The sequence below is a fragment of the Botrytis byssoidea genome (assembly GCF_014898295.1).
Source record: "Botrytis byssoidea strain MUCL 94 chromosome Unknown BBYS_006, whole genome shotgun sequence".
NCBI lineage: Eukaryota > Fungi > Ascomycota > Leotiomycetes > Helotiales > Sclerotiniaceae > Botrytis > Botrytis byssoidea.
The window spans coordinates 88,518-106,834 of record NW_024065847.1 but is presented as its reverse complement, the minus strand read 5'-3'; the positions used below and the strand labels follow the sequence as shown (position 1 = coordinate 106,834).

At 41.7% G+C, this 18,317-nt stretch overlaps 4 protein-coding genes across 4 annotated transcripts; 2 read left to right on the top strand and 2 right to left on the bottom strand.

Annotated features, from left to right (window-relative positions):
• Positions 1-918: 918 nt before the first annotated feature.
• On the top strand, positions 919-2,771 carry EAE97_003492 (uncharacterized protein; the record flags this gene model as incomplete). Its single annotated transcript, XM_038874004.1, has 2 exons — positions 919-1,235; positions 1,295-2,771. 2 exons carry the CDS (start codon positions 919-921, stop codon positions 2,769-2,771), a joined length of 1,794 nt encoding a protein of 597 aa, XP_038734613.1.
• A 7,305-nt stretch (positions 2,772-10,076) lies between these two features.
• Positions 10,077-10,611, bottom strand: EAE97_003491 (uncharacterized protein; the record flags this gene model as incomplete). Its single annotated transcript, XM_038874003.1, has 2 exons — positions 10,077-10,304; positions 10,330-10,611. 2 exons carry the CDS (start codon positions 10,609-10,611, stop codon positions 10,077-10,079), a joined length of 510 nt encoding a protein of 169 aa, XP_038734612.1.
• Positions 10,612-10,625: 14 nt separating this feature from the next.
• On the bottom strand, positions 10,626-11,318 carry EAE97_003490 (uncharacterized protein; the record flags this gene model as incomplete). Its single annotated transcript, XM_038874002.1, has 3 exons — positions 10,626-11,032; positions 11,119-11,128; positions 11,163-11,318. 3 exons carry the CDS (start codon positions 11,316-11,318, stop codon positions 10,626-10,628), a joined length of 573 nt encoding a protein of 190 aa, XP_038734611.1.
• A 1,824-nt stretch (positions 11,319-13,142) lies between these two features.
• On the top strand, positions 13,143-18,317 carry EAE97_003489 (uncharacterized protein). Its single transcript, XM_038874001.1, has 6 exons — positions 13,143-13,503; positions 13,569-14,671; positions 14,747-15,170; positions 15,392-15,582; positions 15,635-17,342; positions 17,411-18,317. Exons 2-6 carry the CDS (start codon positions 14,547-14,549, stop codon positions 17,582-17,584), a joined length of 2,622 nt encoding a protein of 873 aa, XP_038734610.1. The 5' UTR covers positions 13,143-13,503; positions 13,569-14,546; the 3' UTR covers positions 17,585-18,317.

Here is an 18,317-nt window from a genome sequence, read left to right as displayed (position 1 = left end):
GACCCTGTCAAGAATTAGCAAACAATGTGATTAACAGGATGAAATTCCCATTCAAATTTAGCCGTCGTCGTGTGAGTCTTGTGTGAAGGCTCATAGGTGATGGCTGGAGAACAAGCTACCATCCAACGGTTGGAGATGGGTAGATGGGTAGATCTTGGTTACATTCGTACCTGTACCTGTACCTGACCTGTATCTGACCTGGATTTGTACCTGTGATGCCAAGGATGTAACGATAGTGAATTCCCCTATTTCTGAAGAGGACTAGGTATGTGATCAAGTGAATCGAAGTAAATCATACCTAGGTGGTGGTTTTAAGAAAACCGTTTTTCCTTGTCTGTTGAAGGCTTTCTTTCAAGATTTATTCATCGAACTTTTACTCACACCCACACTCACATTTACACTTACCCTCACGCTCACACACCTCTTTTATGTATCCCGAGCGAGATTGATTCTCCACCAAATAAGAGCAAGGGAGAAGAAGAGCGAAATTGTGTTTGAAGTTATTAATAAAGAGGTTCCCTTCCCCACATACTCCGTGCTACTCGATACTAGATTCTGGGTATCAGGCATATACTGGGCAACAGGGAGACAGGTAATACCTAGGCAATTCAGAGGGAATTCATAGGTTCTTCACCCAAAACTTCAGTGCTCCAACGACCAACGAAACCCATCAAATCAAATCTTTCCAGGCTTTGTCGCCCTTTGATTTGCTTCCTCAGGCTTAGCCATAACCCCAAGAAGAGCTCGTGGAGGAATCCACCAATCCCCCAATCCACACAAAATCCCTGTCGATTTGCAACTCCTCCACCAAAAAGATTAATAACCTCCAAATACCGAAATCGTTCCCTTCTCTTAAATAATCACCTCTTTCCATAGGGGTGATTTGTTGCTCCATTTATCAAACTGGCAAAATTCATCATGAAGTGGTTCCGAAGAAAGAAGAAGCCAGGAAAGGAGCTATCAGATAAACCAACTCTCGTACGCAGTTATACAAATCGAGCAGATCGAAGGCATCATGCAGCATATGCAACCCCGCGTGGATCTATCATAAACAAGCTTCCCGATAAAGTTCTCGAACGCATCTTCATACTTGTATGCCCTCATTCGCAAGACGAAACTTATGAGACATGCGAACAATCTTCTCTGGATGACTGCTGTCCATTATGCGATACAAGAGATTTGGCTCACTGTGCGCAAGTCTCGAGAAAATGGAGGAATGTAGCTATTGGGGTTTTGTTCGTAGTCCAACCATTTGTGCAAAGTGTTCAGTTAAGCTAACTCAATTATTACGCAGGTATCATAGTGTTCGGATTGATGCAGTTCATTTCTGCGAACTCGAAGAAATATTATCAGAGAAGAGGAAACATAAAGGTCGATTCAATCGCAATGCAGAACCAGAGGAAACCCCCAACGTGAGGTTGCAATTACTTTGTAGAACGATTCGCGATAATAGAATGCTGGGAGAATTGGTGGAATTTCTCAAAACACCATATATGACCAGAGGAGCTTGCAAAGCCGATCTTGCACGCAGCGTGGCAGTTTGTCCCAATATGCGATATCTCGATCTTCCCGAGGGTATATTTTCAGATGATCCTTCCTGCCACACACTTAAACTCGAAATTCAAGCGCGATGTCCAGATTTACGAAAGATGACATACATGACCGGCTCAGAGAGAAGCCTTGAACAATTGGCAGGCGGCAAGATTTGGAGGAACCTGGAGGTATTGGAATTTACAAGACTCAATATGGACCCCACAATCATTCGACGTGCCTTGGGCTCATTAACTGGGCTTCGGGCTTTGAAAGTTACAGATACAAAGACTTTCAATGATGAAGTATTCCAACACAGTGATTATCTTCCGCCATTTCCAGCTTTCACCGAATTGGTTTTCGAAAATACACCCAACGTTACAGCGATCGGCTTGGAAGCGTATTTATTCCGTTCAGACACACAAGAGAAACTCACAAGTCTTTCATTGACAGAAACGGGTATCCATCCTTCTGCTTTGCATAAAATCACAGATAATGCTCCTAGATTGACCTTTTTGTCAATTGTTGAATCAGTACATGCATCCTTTCCGGCTCTTCAAAACATTCCACCACTTTCCTCAACTTCACTACAAACATTGCACTACGAAATTACCTCCACATCATCTACAAATACATTCAAGAGCGTCGTACAAAGTCATTACTCATACCTCACCACCTCCTTGATCGCCAATAGACTTCCCGCGCTTCGAGCTCTCTACGTTCGCGATTCCGAGTTCCCCGAATCTTTGATCGGCCTCGCACCTCCTGCTCCCGCATATGCATCCGATCCAGATAATTTTGTACCACCTAATACTTTCGAACGTTCGTCGAATGCGCCTTCTGGCATGCCTAACAATCGATTCAGTTCCAACAATCCTTTTGCAGCTCAAGCAAGCCTGTCTCCGGCGATGCCTACTGGAATGGGACTTAAACAAGAATTAGAGGTTTATAGTAAAGGTCTTGATGAGATGGAATGGAATTTTGCCAAAGTCCAACCGCCAACTGCACCCGGCAGAAGAGGTTCGGCAACGACAGCAAGACCGATTAGCAGTTACGGACTAGGTGATAGTATGGGTAAAGCATGGGCTCCAGGTCATGGAGCAAGAAGAAGTGTTATTGTCGGAAATGGATTTGGTGGCTTCCTCGCCGTGCCTGCAGATGATCCTCCTAGACCTAGCAGCTCAGCTGGTGAAAAGAAAAGACATTCCAGGAAAAACAGCAGCCAAGATTTATGGCGATGATTGTACAGACATATTGTTGGACCCGATCCCACTTTGGATGTTTTGCATTTTGGGTCATTCTATCGACTTTATATTGATTTTCTTAATATATGGAAAAGTCTGGTCCGGTCGCACCCTTTTCTTTTGGGGTATTTTTTTCTTCTACGATCATGTGAGACAGATAATCTCACAGAGAGACATATTTAACGCAATGAGGATTTATGGAGTATACCATGGATATTTACGTTGGTTCTATTATACAGCCTTTTTTGCCTTACCTTGCGTGTGTGGAGCGTTTTATGTTTAATACCCTGAAGGCTCTTATGGTTATGAATGGAGAATGGTGATAGGATATCTGGGGACGATTGATAGCCGAATTTTTGGGGGTTGTTCGCGGGTCAAATGATTGAGGATTTGACGGCATCTTAGATAGTGGAATAAAATGATCTTTTTAATATAGCCTGTGGGCAGTGATGACATGATTTTGATTTGTTGTGGAATTGCTGAACACGTTCTTATCAAGAGTGTTGTGGAGGAGTGAAGAGGAGCGATTTGGGGGAGAGACTGAAGAGAGTTGACGGAGAAGGTATTGGGGCAGAGCACTGAAGACGGGGAGAAAGCACCACAGAAGAGAGGCGGCGAAACATACGGTGTACTATCATAGAGTGATTCCAAGGATACACATCGATGGATGGAATTTCTTCGACAGAAGATAAGTAAGTAACGAGAGATGATTTCCACGTCAAATAAACCCCTTGCTCCCATGCTCCATGTATTTTTATTTCCTGCTGTTTGATGTCTGATATTTAATATTTGATGTTTGATGTTTGTAATAGGGATTTGGAAGTTGCAAGGTATTACCTACCAGATATGTATGTGTACGTCCGCTCATACATACCATGTCGAGTGACATATTGTGAATGAAATTTATGCTGCGTTGTTAGTTATTATGCTACAAGATCGATGGATTCGCAATATCTCCATGGATGGGAGTTTGAGGATTCGATACTCGGATTCGAATAGAGAATATTTCATTCCCGTCGTATGTGCAAAGAAGGTGGAATGGATTTTGGGAATCGAATCAAAAGTTTTTGGATTCTTGGGTGGATTTGAGGATATATTATAGTATAGCTGTGCTTTCGGCTGTGTGGATTCGAGGTTGATAATGCTGTATGTATCGCATTCGTGTATCGTCTAGGAGGTGGGAAAGATCATAGCTGGTGATGCTCTGTTTTGGGGAGACTGGAGAATTTTGTGCGGGTTGTGAGGTCGAGAGGATTGGATCAATGGATTTGTAGAGTGTGTGTAGAGAGTTGTAGCTTTTGTGATGATGATTATTATTGCGTGTAGGTGTTATCTTTAATTTGTGTTTGGGTTGATGTTTTGGGTCTCTGGTATTTTGTATCCTCATCCTCATCATCTCTATTCACCACATACCTCTCAGAACCTTGTAGCTGAGATTTGGCATCAGATGCTCGATAATATGAGCTGAAACCAATCGCGAAGTCTTCCTTACTGTTTTTATGCCTGATGCCAAAGTTCGAACCTTTTCCAATACGTATGCATAGTAGCCCGCTGTCGCAGTTTGTGTATGTTTACATTGTAGCTGTATTGTGGCTCGCATGCGTAGTAACAATCTTCCTCGAACATCGAAAGATTCTTCTCGAGGATTTGTACTCTTCAGTGGGAGAAAATTGTCAGGACACTTGGTGAAGATGAAGTTATCTATTTCTCCTTACCGGAAAACAGATCTGGATCACGTAGGGAAATTTGGTTGAGATTGGGAGTTGGGAGGATGAGATGGTTCTTTCAGTTCTTGTGTTGGGAGGTACTGAAGATGTTGAATAGGGGATGAATGAATGAATGAATGAGTGGCGAGAAATATGTTTATGCCCAGTCTAGTATTAATCTAGCCACTGACTATGAAACCATATCACAAGTCATGTGAATTCAATGTTTGAAACTCTCCCACTCACTGTCTTACTCACCGGTGAAGATCCTTTCCGATCTGAATATGTTGAATGCCCACGTGTATGCGAAAATTATCACGTTCTCGACCTAGAGGATGGTTGACCGGTCGTAGCTACATTTTGTGAAATTCGACAAGCTATATAAGTTTCTCGTACGAAAAATAAACACAAAGAATCTCATTCTTGATACGAGCTTTTCGTGTCATTACTGTACATATATAAGTTTACTGCCATGAATCAATCTATGGTTTCGTTCGTCATGAAGAGATTCGAAGGGTAATTCGTATACGACTTCCTCCTTCGAGATTAAGGTTCATAGATGGTAAGAAATCTTCTCTTGAATGGGTAGACTATTTGAAAGGTATATATTTCTTGCATATTAGAGAACAAAAAGAAGAATTGTTGTACATCTATATTTCATTCGGAAGTCTAAATGCCGCCGAGGCAACCCTATTGAAATACATTAGCCCGGTTCGGAAGTTCCGGATATAAGATTATCATACTATTCTTTTCTTCGAGAATCTCCTTACGACCCTGCGGTATGATATACATAAATCACATCAAACATTCTCAGAATTGGTGTAGTGGTAAGATAATTCGTCTCGGTAAGATGATCGTTGATGGGATTCTCAGTAACGTTGTACAAAGGGTGTATTCAGGTGACTTCCGGTACGAGTCCTGGAGCTGGAAGCTTATATTGTCTTTTGTTTCTACTCTTTTTCTCATTGAACTGATAATAATCTCTGTGTAAAGAATGACATACATTTTTTCTCTTGTACACATCCATCCACCCATCCCCTTGCGTTCTTTTCGAAATCGTCAATCACATACGAGAAACCTGAACATCTTCACAATAAATTACACAAGTTGAAAGAAAAACTGTATACTACAAACCTTCACAATAAACCCACATTCCCCCTTCTTTCTCAAATCTCAAATCTCTCGTTGGACTTGTTCGAGCTGTTCGAGCTCGATAGTTGCTAGGTGTGCTACCCCAGATTTCTCGTCTAAAATAGTTAAATCCCTGTCGGAATTTTTTGCCGAGCCCCCTATTAGCGCTATACTCCTTGGCGTCAATTGATTTGACATTTTAAGTACTTCGTGAAATGATTGAACAGTCTATGATTGAATAATTTGATTAGGAGTTTGAAACTTTTTGTACGTGTAGTTTGCCTTCCATACCAGAGCAATATTGATTTTGCTCTATTACTCTCAATTATTGATAACTTTTGTAGGGCTTATATGTTTGTTATTAAGGTGATTGCGATTGTTCATAGCACTTGATGAGATGGCCTTTACAATATCGAGGTATGTTTTTAGAAATGAAGTATAAGGTCCCAGCACTGGTTTTTCTCGGTTATGTATTTCCGCTTGTCTTACTAAATTAAGGTTAGATTGACCGAAAGGGATTTACTCTTGTTAATTTTTTTGACAATCCACCCAAGAACCATCTACTCCTCTGTTTCCTTTCCAGTTTTTTCATTTTGTTCATTTTGTTCATCTTGTTCAAACAATTCCTGTCCTACCTGGAAGCAAATTTTTTGCAACTCAAGGAACGGAAGATGAGTGTTCAGCTAGTGTACTGGTGTTACTCATTGAAGTATTCGTGTGTAAAATATACAAAATAGTTACAATGCGATTATTCTAGTACTTTTTCGTAGAAATTTGTTTACTCATGATTGATATGTGACTGCCTTCTATATGTTCCCGTGTGCTGCTTGCATTTCACCTCGATATGTACCTTCCGATTTCGTATATTGTTATGACATATATTAACTCAACCTGCGATGAAGGCTCCAGTGCTATTTATTTTCAAAACAGTACAACGCAAACCAGAATTTTGTGCGTCTACTCGTACATTCTGGTGGTATAATCGATATAATTACATGCAGTTATCTATTCAGAAGAAAAAGACAAAATAGACAAGGAAGTCACAGGGTAAAGCATCAAGTTATAGGTTATGTATCTGAATACCATACTCCCCTCAACAAACAAGAGATAAGGTGGTGGAGTGCTGGCCGAAATGGTTAGTCTGGGCTCTCTTCAAATTCGGAGTTGTAAAGACTCTTATTTTTTGGCTTTTTTGTGCTGTAAACTAGTCAGTGAAAGAGTTATTTACCTGAATAAGATACATCCCTCAACAAACAAGAGATAAGGTGGTGGAGTGCTGGCCGAAATGGTTAGCCTGGGCTCTCTTCAATTTCGGAGTTTTAAAGACTCTTCTTTTTTGGCATTTTTTTGGGTGCCAAGAAAATCTACTGTTTTGCAATGTAGTCTAATGGAAAAGTTATATATCTCAATAACACACCCCCATCAACAAACAAGAGATAAGGTGGTGGAGTGCTGGCCGAATTGGCTAGCCTGGGCTCTCTTCAAACACGGAGTTGAAACAACTCTTCTTTTTTTGGAGTTTTTGAAGGTGCCAAGGTGATCTGCCACTATGTGGGTAGTCTGGTGGAGTCCTATGCCTTCACCAGCTTTGTAACTGGGTGTCTACGAGCTCTTGGTACTTCATGGGGGATAGAATGTTATGTTAATGATACTATACTTAATATGAGAGTGTTGACTGTCAAAAAATGGTCGGTATTATTTGTAGCAGAATAGATTTCTTCGTTGAGTAACTTTCAGAATGATCAATTTTTTTACAGAGAGAAGGTACCATCCGCTTCAGCCAATAATCTGTAACATCCCTTCTCTTTTTATCACCCTTATGTATTCCAAAGTATCTCAATAAGGTACAGTATCGCTGTTCGTGTTATGATTCTCTATGTTTGCCATGATGATAGTTGCCCATCCATTCTGTTCAAGTCTCGGTAAGGAGTTGAAGTAATCTACATTCGTGATATAACTATTTTGGAATTTACATGTGTCCTCTCTTCAATATACCTTAACGAAGAATATCCTTCATCATTACAAAGTCCACTTCAGTGGTTAACCAGTCTCGTGACGAAGAAACACTGCCTTAGGACATCAGCGCTAGCACTAGACTTTCAACCCACCCAAAACTCGCTGATTCCCTCCGGTCAGGTATATATATCTCAATAAAACAACAACACATTGTCGGATTAGTGTAGTGGTAACATAACTCGATTCCATGATTGAGGTAAATAAATGGTCCAAATATAGACGAAAGTTCATATTTAAAATTTAATTGTCCCAATCAGTTCGAGTAGCCCCAGGCTCGAATCCTGGATCCGATACTTTTTTTTTTGCATGTTCTATCTATCTTTTTATCTGAAGAAGAGTTTTGAGAAGAGTGGCTCTTTTTTGGGGTAGCTTTTGAGGGAAATGGGGATGATGGGAGGGTGGTTAGAGAATTCTGGTAGAGTGGTGAAGGAATGGGGCTTTCCCGTGGGAGTGATGTATAAGAGAATTCAATGTTAAGCGAATCCATGAAGCTTGGCTTCTCTTAGAATTCAAATGGACAGATATCGCTAATGTCAATGTGCGTTTTTTTCTAAAACGAAGAGCTTCTATTTTTCATGAACCTCAGCTATGTAAGAGATCAGAATCATGAAATGTTTCCCAGTACACAAAAAAGTTACAATCACCTAAAGAGATCACCTCCAGCATTTCACTGGATTAGACCGTTTGCATGATTATGAATCTTTATGCTGAACCATTTACAAAAGTTACATATTGGAGCCCATCATAAGCAGAATCTTGAACGTGATTTCTTAAATCCTTATGCCCATCGAATTAATATTTAAGTTGTTGGCTATTGGTGTACTAAGTTGATGAAGAAATTCTGGTTCTGTATATATACATAGAATAAAGGCAAGTCAAAAAAGGGTTCTCGTTAAGCTGGCACCATCATTATTTCTCAAATTCCAATGACCTTCAACTGCCCTATCTTCTCTGAGGGCGCGGTTTATAGACGCAACAGAAGAATTCGCTCACTCAAAGACGCCACGCTCTAATAGAGTTTTTTTCATGACAACTTTATTCAATGAATCACAAAGCACAAAAGCCCATTACACATCCACAGATATCACAAGGTTTTTCAAAAAAAAAAATTTACATCGAAGTCAGACTCAAAGTATTAAATACTCCGTCGTGATACAGATATCAAATTTTTTAAAAAAACACAATCCTATATTATCATAGACGAACAAAACACTATCTCCCACAAATAGTTCCATCATATAAATTTTCAAAGTATAATACCAAATCACATTATTATGCGCCGTTACAAAAATGAATCTTGAGACTCCCGCCCCTTCACTCGCTTAGCCCCTGTCCCTGTACACAACATATCAACCATACAGCCATACAGCATAATGAAAGATCGGAAATAAACACACGATAAACACAAAACAAATAATTCCATACTTGTATCTAATATCTCACACCAACTCAATTGAGTCAAATCTACTTATCGACTTGACTACTTTCAGCCCAAGAATATTCTCTCCCTATTCAGCATCTATCCATCCCGAAAAATTTCACGACATGCAGTAAATGTCTCAACACAAGCACCTACATATTACAAAGACTTCATATCACAAAACCCAGCCTAATTCCCTCTAACCAACTACCAACTCCCATCTTCCGTGACTCGACGCATCAGATCTGATGATACAAATCTACTTGTTCCCGACCCATGTAGACACCTGTCAATTTATTCACCATTCATTCCACTCTCAGCTTGAAATCCAATCAGTGTCGATATCCAAGCATTGTGAATTTGATATCTGGGTTTCGGCTTTATTTAACTGAATCGTCCTAGCTGGAAAATTTATGAATGTGATCTTGCTTGTAAGTGCAGTACGTATATATATGATTATATGAATTACTTTCCCGTATGTATATGTCTATCGAAATAGAATCCCCGCGGGTAAAGTGATACCACAATGTGAGTTAAATGGAACAGAATATGCGGTTTTCAATAACTAACGCAATGATCACCACATATTCCTTGAAAAACCATTATCCCCTCACTTTTATATGAAATCGACACCTCTAGCTCCCCTCCTCTTCCTCCCCCACAAACTCCATCCGTTTCTTCATCCATTTCCTCAATTATTTCTCCCTCACATTCTCCAACCCCTCATCCTCGAAGTCGCATCTAAAGCCCGCTAATCCGTATAACTTATCCCACGCATCCCTCTTCAGCTAAATCCCCACCCCTCCACAACCTATTTAAGGAGCCAACTAATTTCACAACTAGATTATTTCCCACATCCCTATCTACTCCCTCACTTCTCATTCTCAAACCAACCAGCCAACCTTCAGCTCTACCATCTCCAGCGATCTCCTCTCGGCAATAGCACATAAAGCATGCTCCAAACCACCTAATACGCATCCCGAAAATTCAAGACCCACTCATCTGCTCTCTTCATCCTCTTCTCACTCATCAAAGCCACAAATATACCAGCCAGCCAGAAAATGCACAGATGACAAGTCCAAAATCCACAACATCAAACCGCAAACCTTGATTATCAGGGATCCGACCTACATAAATCGAACCGAGTATTACTGTAGACCAGGAGCCCGTATTTTCAAATTCCACAAATCTGAGTTTATGACTAATATGGCAATTTGCCCAATGCGGAGGATGGTTCTTGGGACTGTTTCGTCTCGTCTAGATGTTAATCTGCGGCGTTGACGAGTAATTCAGAGAGGAATTCGACGCGTGCGCAGCTAGATGGGGCTGGTGCTGGTGTGCTAGGATCAGGTCGTACTTCTTGCGAGGCAAGAACTGCTGTGTGTCCTTCTACTACTGCAACGGGAGCGATGAATTCGAAGTGTACTGTAGAAGTAGTAGAGGCAGCTAGGCTTAAGAAATTGACAATCCCCGCGAATTGAGGATGAAATGCCAAAAGTTCGAGGTTAAAACTCACGGGCCAGGCAGTATGGATAATGAGATCAACGTTTGCACTGAGTGACATGTATGTATGTTCATTCATACCAAGTGATGGTAATTCAATATTTGCTTTGATGAAGGTACGTGATTGTCTAGCTTAGTCGAAGCAAATCCGGATGCTGTAAATATCTTGTGTTGCTTGGCCTTTTCACCATCTTCTCCACAGCTCAAGCAGAAAACATGTGCAATCTCATCACGGTTGATTAAGGAATGCAATAAATACAAACCTGTAGTACCTATAGATCCGGTGAGAAGAACATTGATGGGTTTCGATGCTTGACTAGTATGTTCGGCTGGTTTGTTGGGTAGTGGTACGGTTTCGTTTCGGTCACAGTAGGTAGTGAGTAGAGCTTCCGGTGGCACCGTGAAGTGACGCAATGAGTTTACAGCATCAAGGATAACATTGGCAGGGAGTCGGATGGGATGGTATTTCAAGCAATCAAAGTCTGAAATTGCAGGTAATCAAACAAGGCACAGTGTGCGGCTGGACTATTGTGAGGTGGAGTAGAAAATAGCAAATGATCATACGAACCATTTAGCCACTATAGCTGGAGCAACTAGAGCTGAGTAGCTTACTTTGTTTGTGCCAGCATAAGCCAAAAGCTCAGGATTAGCTCCATATCTACCGAGACTACCGAGCTGTTCCACTAGCAACCAAGCCAGACCGTCAATGATGCTTGCTAGTTGTGCAAAGATAATGGCTAATACACTATCTTCGCTCACCCACTCCATACTCATTATCCGATGGTTGGCGTGAAAGTCGTTCGACAATATTTGGTGCTAGAGTATTTTGCCATTGTGCGACTTTTTGTTTTGTCCTGACCACGATGCAAACTTGGGCCGAAGATATATCTTTTTGAAAGTCCTAGAGGGAGACACTTGAGGAGATATTGAAACCGAAAAATATATTGCTACCGCTAGGTACGTGAAGCTGCTTTGAAGCAACTGATATCTTAATTCGTTCGCTGCGTGCCTTTAAAATTCGATGCAAGATAATAACCCTGGCGTTTCAAAATGCCTATCCATATCGTTTCCAATGCGATTAAAGCATTATATTGATAGCGAGATAACAAGACATTGAGTCTTGGGATGAGGGGGGCTGGTTCGAGAGTAAACAAGTAAGATATTTTGCTTAAAATCAATGGCTTTGAGAAGAATCCCAACAAGCAGGCCTGATCCACTGAACCCTGCTAACAAGCAAGAATCGAAAAGCGTGTAGTTTCTTGGCCGGGATATCTTTCTCCATCCTCAGGTACTCCAAGAACATGCATATCACGTAGGACTCTCTGTGCTTGTGAATTGTTGAGGTTGCTCTTGTAAAATTGGCCCTTGAATGCTCAAGCTACTAGATAGTTAACAGACACAAGCCCAAAATCATATTTCAGTAATTGCTCTTTCACTGAGACTCTTTGAGAAGCAGATGTTTCATCGGGGTAGATTGACTTCTTGACGAGGAAATCGATTCGAGGCGTTTAATTGGGCAAAGCAATTCAGAGCGATACATTTGATGATGTTTTGATCCTTGCTTTGCTTGGCAGAGAGACCCCACCGGAAAGAGGAATCAAAACTAGTCATTAGGAGCGGGTGTAGCAAGTCCTCACCGGGAGCAACCGACAAAATATAGATGAGTGGGTAGGCAGTGGTAGTATTTCCCCCCACGTTACTCAACTTTGTCTCTTCAAGGTGAGGTCATATTCGTGCGCACTTGAATTGGTGAAATACTCCAGTAGCTTGCCTTGGCTTGAGTGTTCGCCATGAAATTCCTTATTGCATTCACACACCTTATCTTGCTTTGCGATATTTTGTTTCCCTTTTCGCATTGGAATTTTGGGAATCCATTGAGTGAATGAATAGATAGCAGTAGATGAAACTGACGATGTACGAACATCTCTTGTATTATGCCCGATGAAAATCGGGGTAGAATAAATGGACCATTCTGGCGTTGGGGCCCCTTATGTAGTTTCTGCCAACGGAGATACCGATCTCAAGGCCAATTTGTGGATATCGAAAAAAAGTCAATATCTTCAGAATGATGGATGCATGACGTCGTCGTCGTCGTCAACTTTCTCTGAAGTTCGATGGCACGTAAGGTAAGTTGACGCATGTAGTAGTCAGCATATTAAATTGAACCGAACAGAGAGGTATGAGTCATCGGCGGTTATTAGTAACCCATGGAATGAATGGCTTGAATCAAATTCAATAAGCAACGCGCACGCCAAATTGATGCCTTGAAAGCACGTGGGATGGTAATTCCCTCTCATCTATCGCGAATCCTCTCCTGGCCTAGTATGTTTTATTTCGGAGGCGGCGATGAAAGCATATAGAAGATTTGAATGGTTGGTTCAAATGAAGGGGAAAATAGTATAGCAAGAGTAATAAGTCACCTAGTAGATTCATCAGGTCAAAAGGACTGCACTGCCAGATATTCATGAAAGATTACGTACCCTTACTGTTCACGTCGATGTGCAGTTTATTACTATCATCGATATTAATATCGATATCTCCCCAGTGACGACCGATATTATACCTCTTACGGTCGACGTATTCGTCTGGCTAAACTCTTCGGCATATCCCGCTAGCCTATTTAAGCCCAGACCCTCTTTGGCGGGGGTGGCCAAGTCTCAAGTGCCAGCCAGCCCAGCCTTATTCAGTGAATATTATTTAGCTTAAGGCTATCATTTATCATTTATCATTTGACAGTCCACTTATCAACAACCTCAATCCGTATTTACAATCTCTCCTGTCGCAAACATTTTGCAGAGATTTCTATTGATTTCCATTGATGGAAAGATTACTAAATTTAATATTCTAATTGTTTGAAATCAAATCAAAGCCTTGGTGGCGATCATTTTCAAGCTTCGGTACTGATTTGCGCCTGTATCCAAAGATCTGGACCGCAGGGCAGAGTTTACCTCTTGTGAGTAGCTTGACAGTGCAAAGTTCCCGCATATGTTTTGGCGCAACGACTGACTATTCTTGCAGAATATGCGATTGCTAAGTTGATATCATATACTGTGTGTGGTATAATATATCCTTCCTGAACTCTCCGAATCATTCTCTCCACAAATCACGGTACAATATACGATCTTTCGGTCGTCGGCCTCCCCGAAAGACGATACTAAATCACTCATAAGCCAAACCGGCCGGCGTTTTTGATTAAACATATCGGATATTAGTTAACGTTCCAGTCGTTGGCAAAGGCTAAGGTAGAGGGACAACATCATTGGAGCTATTCTTGATTATTCGACTTTCGCGCTACCAATCGTTTGTCATCCTCGAGCACATCAATAATAGTCGTTGTTGGATCTGGACCGAATGGTTACTGTTTGTATTTTGAGTGGGTAATCTCTGTTTTCGGGGAAAGTGCGTGAGAACTCGGGAGCAACTGTGAACACTGTATAGGGTCTGGTAAATCATTGGCAGGAAAAGGATATTGGTGGAGACCTGGTCCAAGGAAGATCATACTTTCGAATTTGCCATCCTACACTTTGACGAGAAGGGAAGTTCGAGTCACTTTGCCCTGTCATTGTAAGCCATCAAGCGCCAAAGGTAGACTCTTGAAAAGGGGGCACCAATTTATATGTGAGATCCTAGTGCAGTCAAACACTGCCGAGTGGACATAAAGCTATTTGTCACCTGCATCTATACCTCTATCTCCCCCACTCGTTGCCAATAGGGTCCGCTTGTTCCCTTCTCCAACGAGCTAACGGGCTACTTCACCTATCAGATTAGGAGCTGATCGTCTCGGCGCAAGACAAATCGCCTCGTGCTGTCCTTTTTCATTGGCTGTTTGCATCAAGAAGGCCGGCTTACACCGACTCTCTGGTGGTGAGATACTGGTAAAAGAAAATAAACTTTATTCGGACAGGGCCCATTCCTGTGAGCTTATGAGTAAAATATAACCTTGGCCCGGGCTTGCTTCTTCGATTTCTCCTCACAAATCAATAATAATTTATCATCATGACTCCCACGCCCCCTTCTACTACCTCTTCAAGCGCCGGAGCTCACTCTCCAGAAGAGCAATACCGCGTGGTAAGAAAGAGAAATAGGGTTCCTTTGTCATGTGGGCCTTGTCGGCACAGAAAGTGAGTCTAATACGTTCTATTCCATCAAAATACAGGCCCCCTAGCACATATATACTAATCGCTCTTACAAAACAGGTTGAAATGTAATAGGTCGCATCCATGTGAGAATTGTACGAGGAGAGGTGACGCCTCATCGTGCTCATATGCTGCACCAGGAACACGAAAGAAGAATCAAAGTCAAGGCTCAACCAGTCCTGATGATATGCAAAATCGTATTGACCGTTTAGAAGGTTTAGTTTTATCACTGATGACAAATGGTGCTTCATCTGCAGGTCCAGCCGCCGCCGCCGCCGCCATCAACCGTTCTCAAAGCGATAGTGCTGGTTCATCCTTTCCACCCGATCTAGACCAAGACGATGATGATATGATTAAAGAAGAGGGTGACGGAGATAGTGATGTGGATGGTGTTGCTAATTCACTAGGTATTATGAAAGTTGATCCCGATAAAGGAAAAACAACATATATAGGAGAATCGCATTGGCATTTAGTCTTAAAGGATGTATGTTGTGGCCTTCATTTCTTTTTTTCAATACCTGCTTCCACCACGAACTCTTTGGATCAGTGCAAATCTGCAAAGATGCAAGTCGCTCGAGTTACATACTCGGACAAGATGACTTTAGGTATATGGCAATGTCGAGCAGTTTTTTCAACGCGTGTCTTTCGTTCATGCTCTTCGCAGATCTGGTATGGATTAAAATTAATTACTAATTTATCGAAAAGATTGCAGAAGTCAAAACTTATTTCAATAATCATAAAAAGGAACTCGAAAATAACTACGAAAAAATCAAATCTCAAAAGCCGCCTGCCAGTGATGGTCCGGCCTTTCTATTTGGTGCCCATACACCGGCTACAGATGAAGAACTTCGAGAGGCAGTTCCTGCCAAACCGGAAGTCGATAAACTTATCACCAGGTCTGTTCATAGCCTTAACGATAGAAGGAAAGGTTAACTAATTGTCTATTAGATATTTCAACACATACGACCCAGCTATACATATCATACACTCCCCAACTTTCCACAAGGAACTGCAAACCCATTGGCAAGATCCCACAAAAACCTCGATAGTATGGCTAGGCTTATTATATTCGATCCTCTGTTTAGCCATGCAGTCATACCAAAAAATTGGGGATGAACCACCGGAATGGAAAGGTAGAGCCCACATTTACTTTTTCTTTGATCGGCTTTTCTTGTTCTGTTCACATCGACCTCTTTTCACCGTGCTAAAATCTTGTTTAGGTCGTACTCTCGACATAGCTAGTGAATTCAGACAACGCACGGTCCAGTGTCTTGTCAATTCCGATTATACAAAGTCATCATTCTATACGATTGAAACGCTAATATTATACGTACACGGCGAGTATGCGAGCCGTTGGGATGCCGAAGTAGGACTTTGGGTCATAATCGGCATGATAACTCGACTATCGATGCGCATGGGATATCATCGGGATCCAAGCAACTTTCCTGGTATCACCGTCTTCCATGGGGAGATGCGTCGTCGACTATGGGGGTTTGTGCGCGCCATGGATACAATGTTCTCCTTTCAATTGGCACTCCCAAGTATGATCCGTGATAGCGACTGTGATACGAAACTTCCTCGCAACATATTTGAGGATGAGTTTGGTCCGGATTCGAAAACATTACCACCCGCGAGACCGAATACTGAACCTACACCTGTTTCTTACATGCTCGCCAAGATCAGCATAGCCAATGAATTCAATTGCATATTGGAGGAAATACAAAGCGTTAATCCTAAGAGCATTACATATGATGATGTCCTTGCCCGCGACAATAAATTATGGGAATTAAAACGCAATCTTGCTCCCCATCTTCAACTCAGGCCCTTGGAACAGTGTATGCATGATCCTGCGACGCTTTTGATGCATAGGTTCAATGTAGATATTTTATGGCAGAAGACTATGTGTGTTCTTCATCGCAAATATCTTGCACGAGCGAGACAAAATTCTCGCTATGATCATTCCCGTCGAGCCTGTGTCAATGCTGCGATGGAAATTCTTCGACATCAACATATACTTCACCTTGAATCTAAACCTGGAGGACGATTGCGATCAATGAGATGGGCGATCTCAACTCTCACCAAACACGATTATCTACTGGCCGGCATGATAGTATGCTTGGATCTACATTATGAAACTGTTTGTCCGTCGGATAAACATTTCTGGACAACAGAACAGCTTGCCAATATGCTCAAAGCAGTTGAAACTTCCCAAAGTATCTGGAGTGAAACAGTGGAAGAATCGATGGAGTCATTCAAAGCATCCAAAACCCTAAATATCATTCTTGAGAAATTGAAAGCTTCCAGGTGCCCGGCCGCCAATACTTCTGCCACACCTATGAGTACAGCCGACGCTTTCTCACAATTCGATGATGAGAACCTCAGGCCTGAACAGTCGGCAGCCATGACTCTCGGTATGCTTTCTAGTGGTTTGTCGCCAAATTCGGCAGCGGTGCTCAATAGTATGGGCCAATCTTCTGGATACACAAACATGGATTTGAATATGGGTGAATCAGGTGGAAGCGGTCTCACCCCTTACCCGCTCGACAACAATTTGAACCCTTTTGCCACCATGAACGCTGGTGCATCTCCCTTCTCCATGTTTGGAAATACTGGTAATGCTCCTGGAATGATGGATCTCCCAGCGAATCTCGACTGGGTAAGTTCTTGTTCTCAGACCCCTTTGTCCAAATCTTAAATTGAGGTAAAATGCTGATTGAAAAATAGGAACAATGGGATCATTACATAGGAAGCTCAAATACAATCGATCCCGCGTTTCAGTTCTACCCAACAAATTTAGAACCTTCACCACCTGGTGGGGATCAAGAACAAGGACAACAAAATGACCCGTTGAATCCATTTGGTGGTCCTTTCATGGGCGCAAATACTCCTGGTAGATGAATGTTGAACAAGATGATGTTATATGATAGTACATGACAATGTGTGGGTTGGGGAACAAATGGAGCAGTGAATGTTATTGAATGATACCATGCGGATTCGACATTTGGCCTTTTGGGATTTGGGAGTTGCAATGTAATCGGATAAAAACCCCTCTCGACATTAAAAATAAAAGTCCACTGATTTATATCTTCAATACGATTTAGTTACATGGTGATTGATTTGATATGCTGGGGTGTATGATTAGCGGTCGTGTATTTTATTGCATCTGCTCTATACTATGCTATCATATCATGATATACTCTGATATGAGATGTAATCAACGCAAGGCTGGGCCGTGTAGACAGGCTTTCGAATGCCTACTTGAGATGTGCTGGAAATGTTTTCATCCTTATGGATGATGAGCTATGCAATTTTGCTCGTCTTATTCTGGAAATTGGAAGGTGGAACACTCTCCTTGTAAATTTAGGGAGTTGAAAATTTGGGGGATTGGATCTTGGAGGCTGGAGGCTGGAGATTGTTTTGATGATGGGCTGGATTGGATGGATGGATGTGGTACTGGGTGTAAGTGATTGAGTGATTGAGTGATTGATGTGCACGTGTTAATCTTAAGATTGTTTAAGTATATATTGGGATTTGGAAAACTAGGTACTTTTGATGTGTTAACAGACAAAAGATTATCACACGATGAAGATTTTAAGTAGTATGTCTAGGTGTTATTATATCATTATCTGGG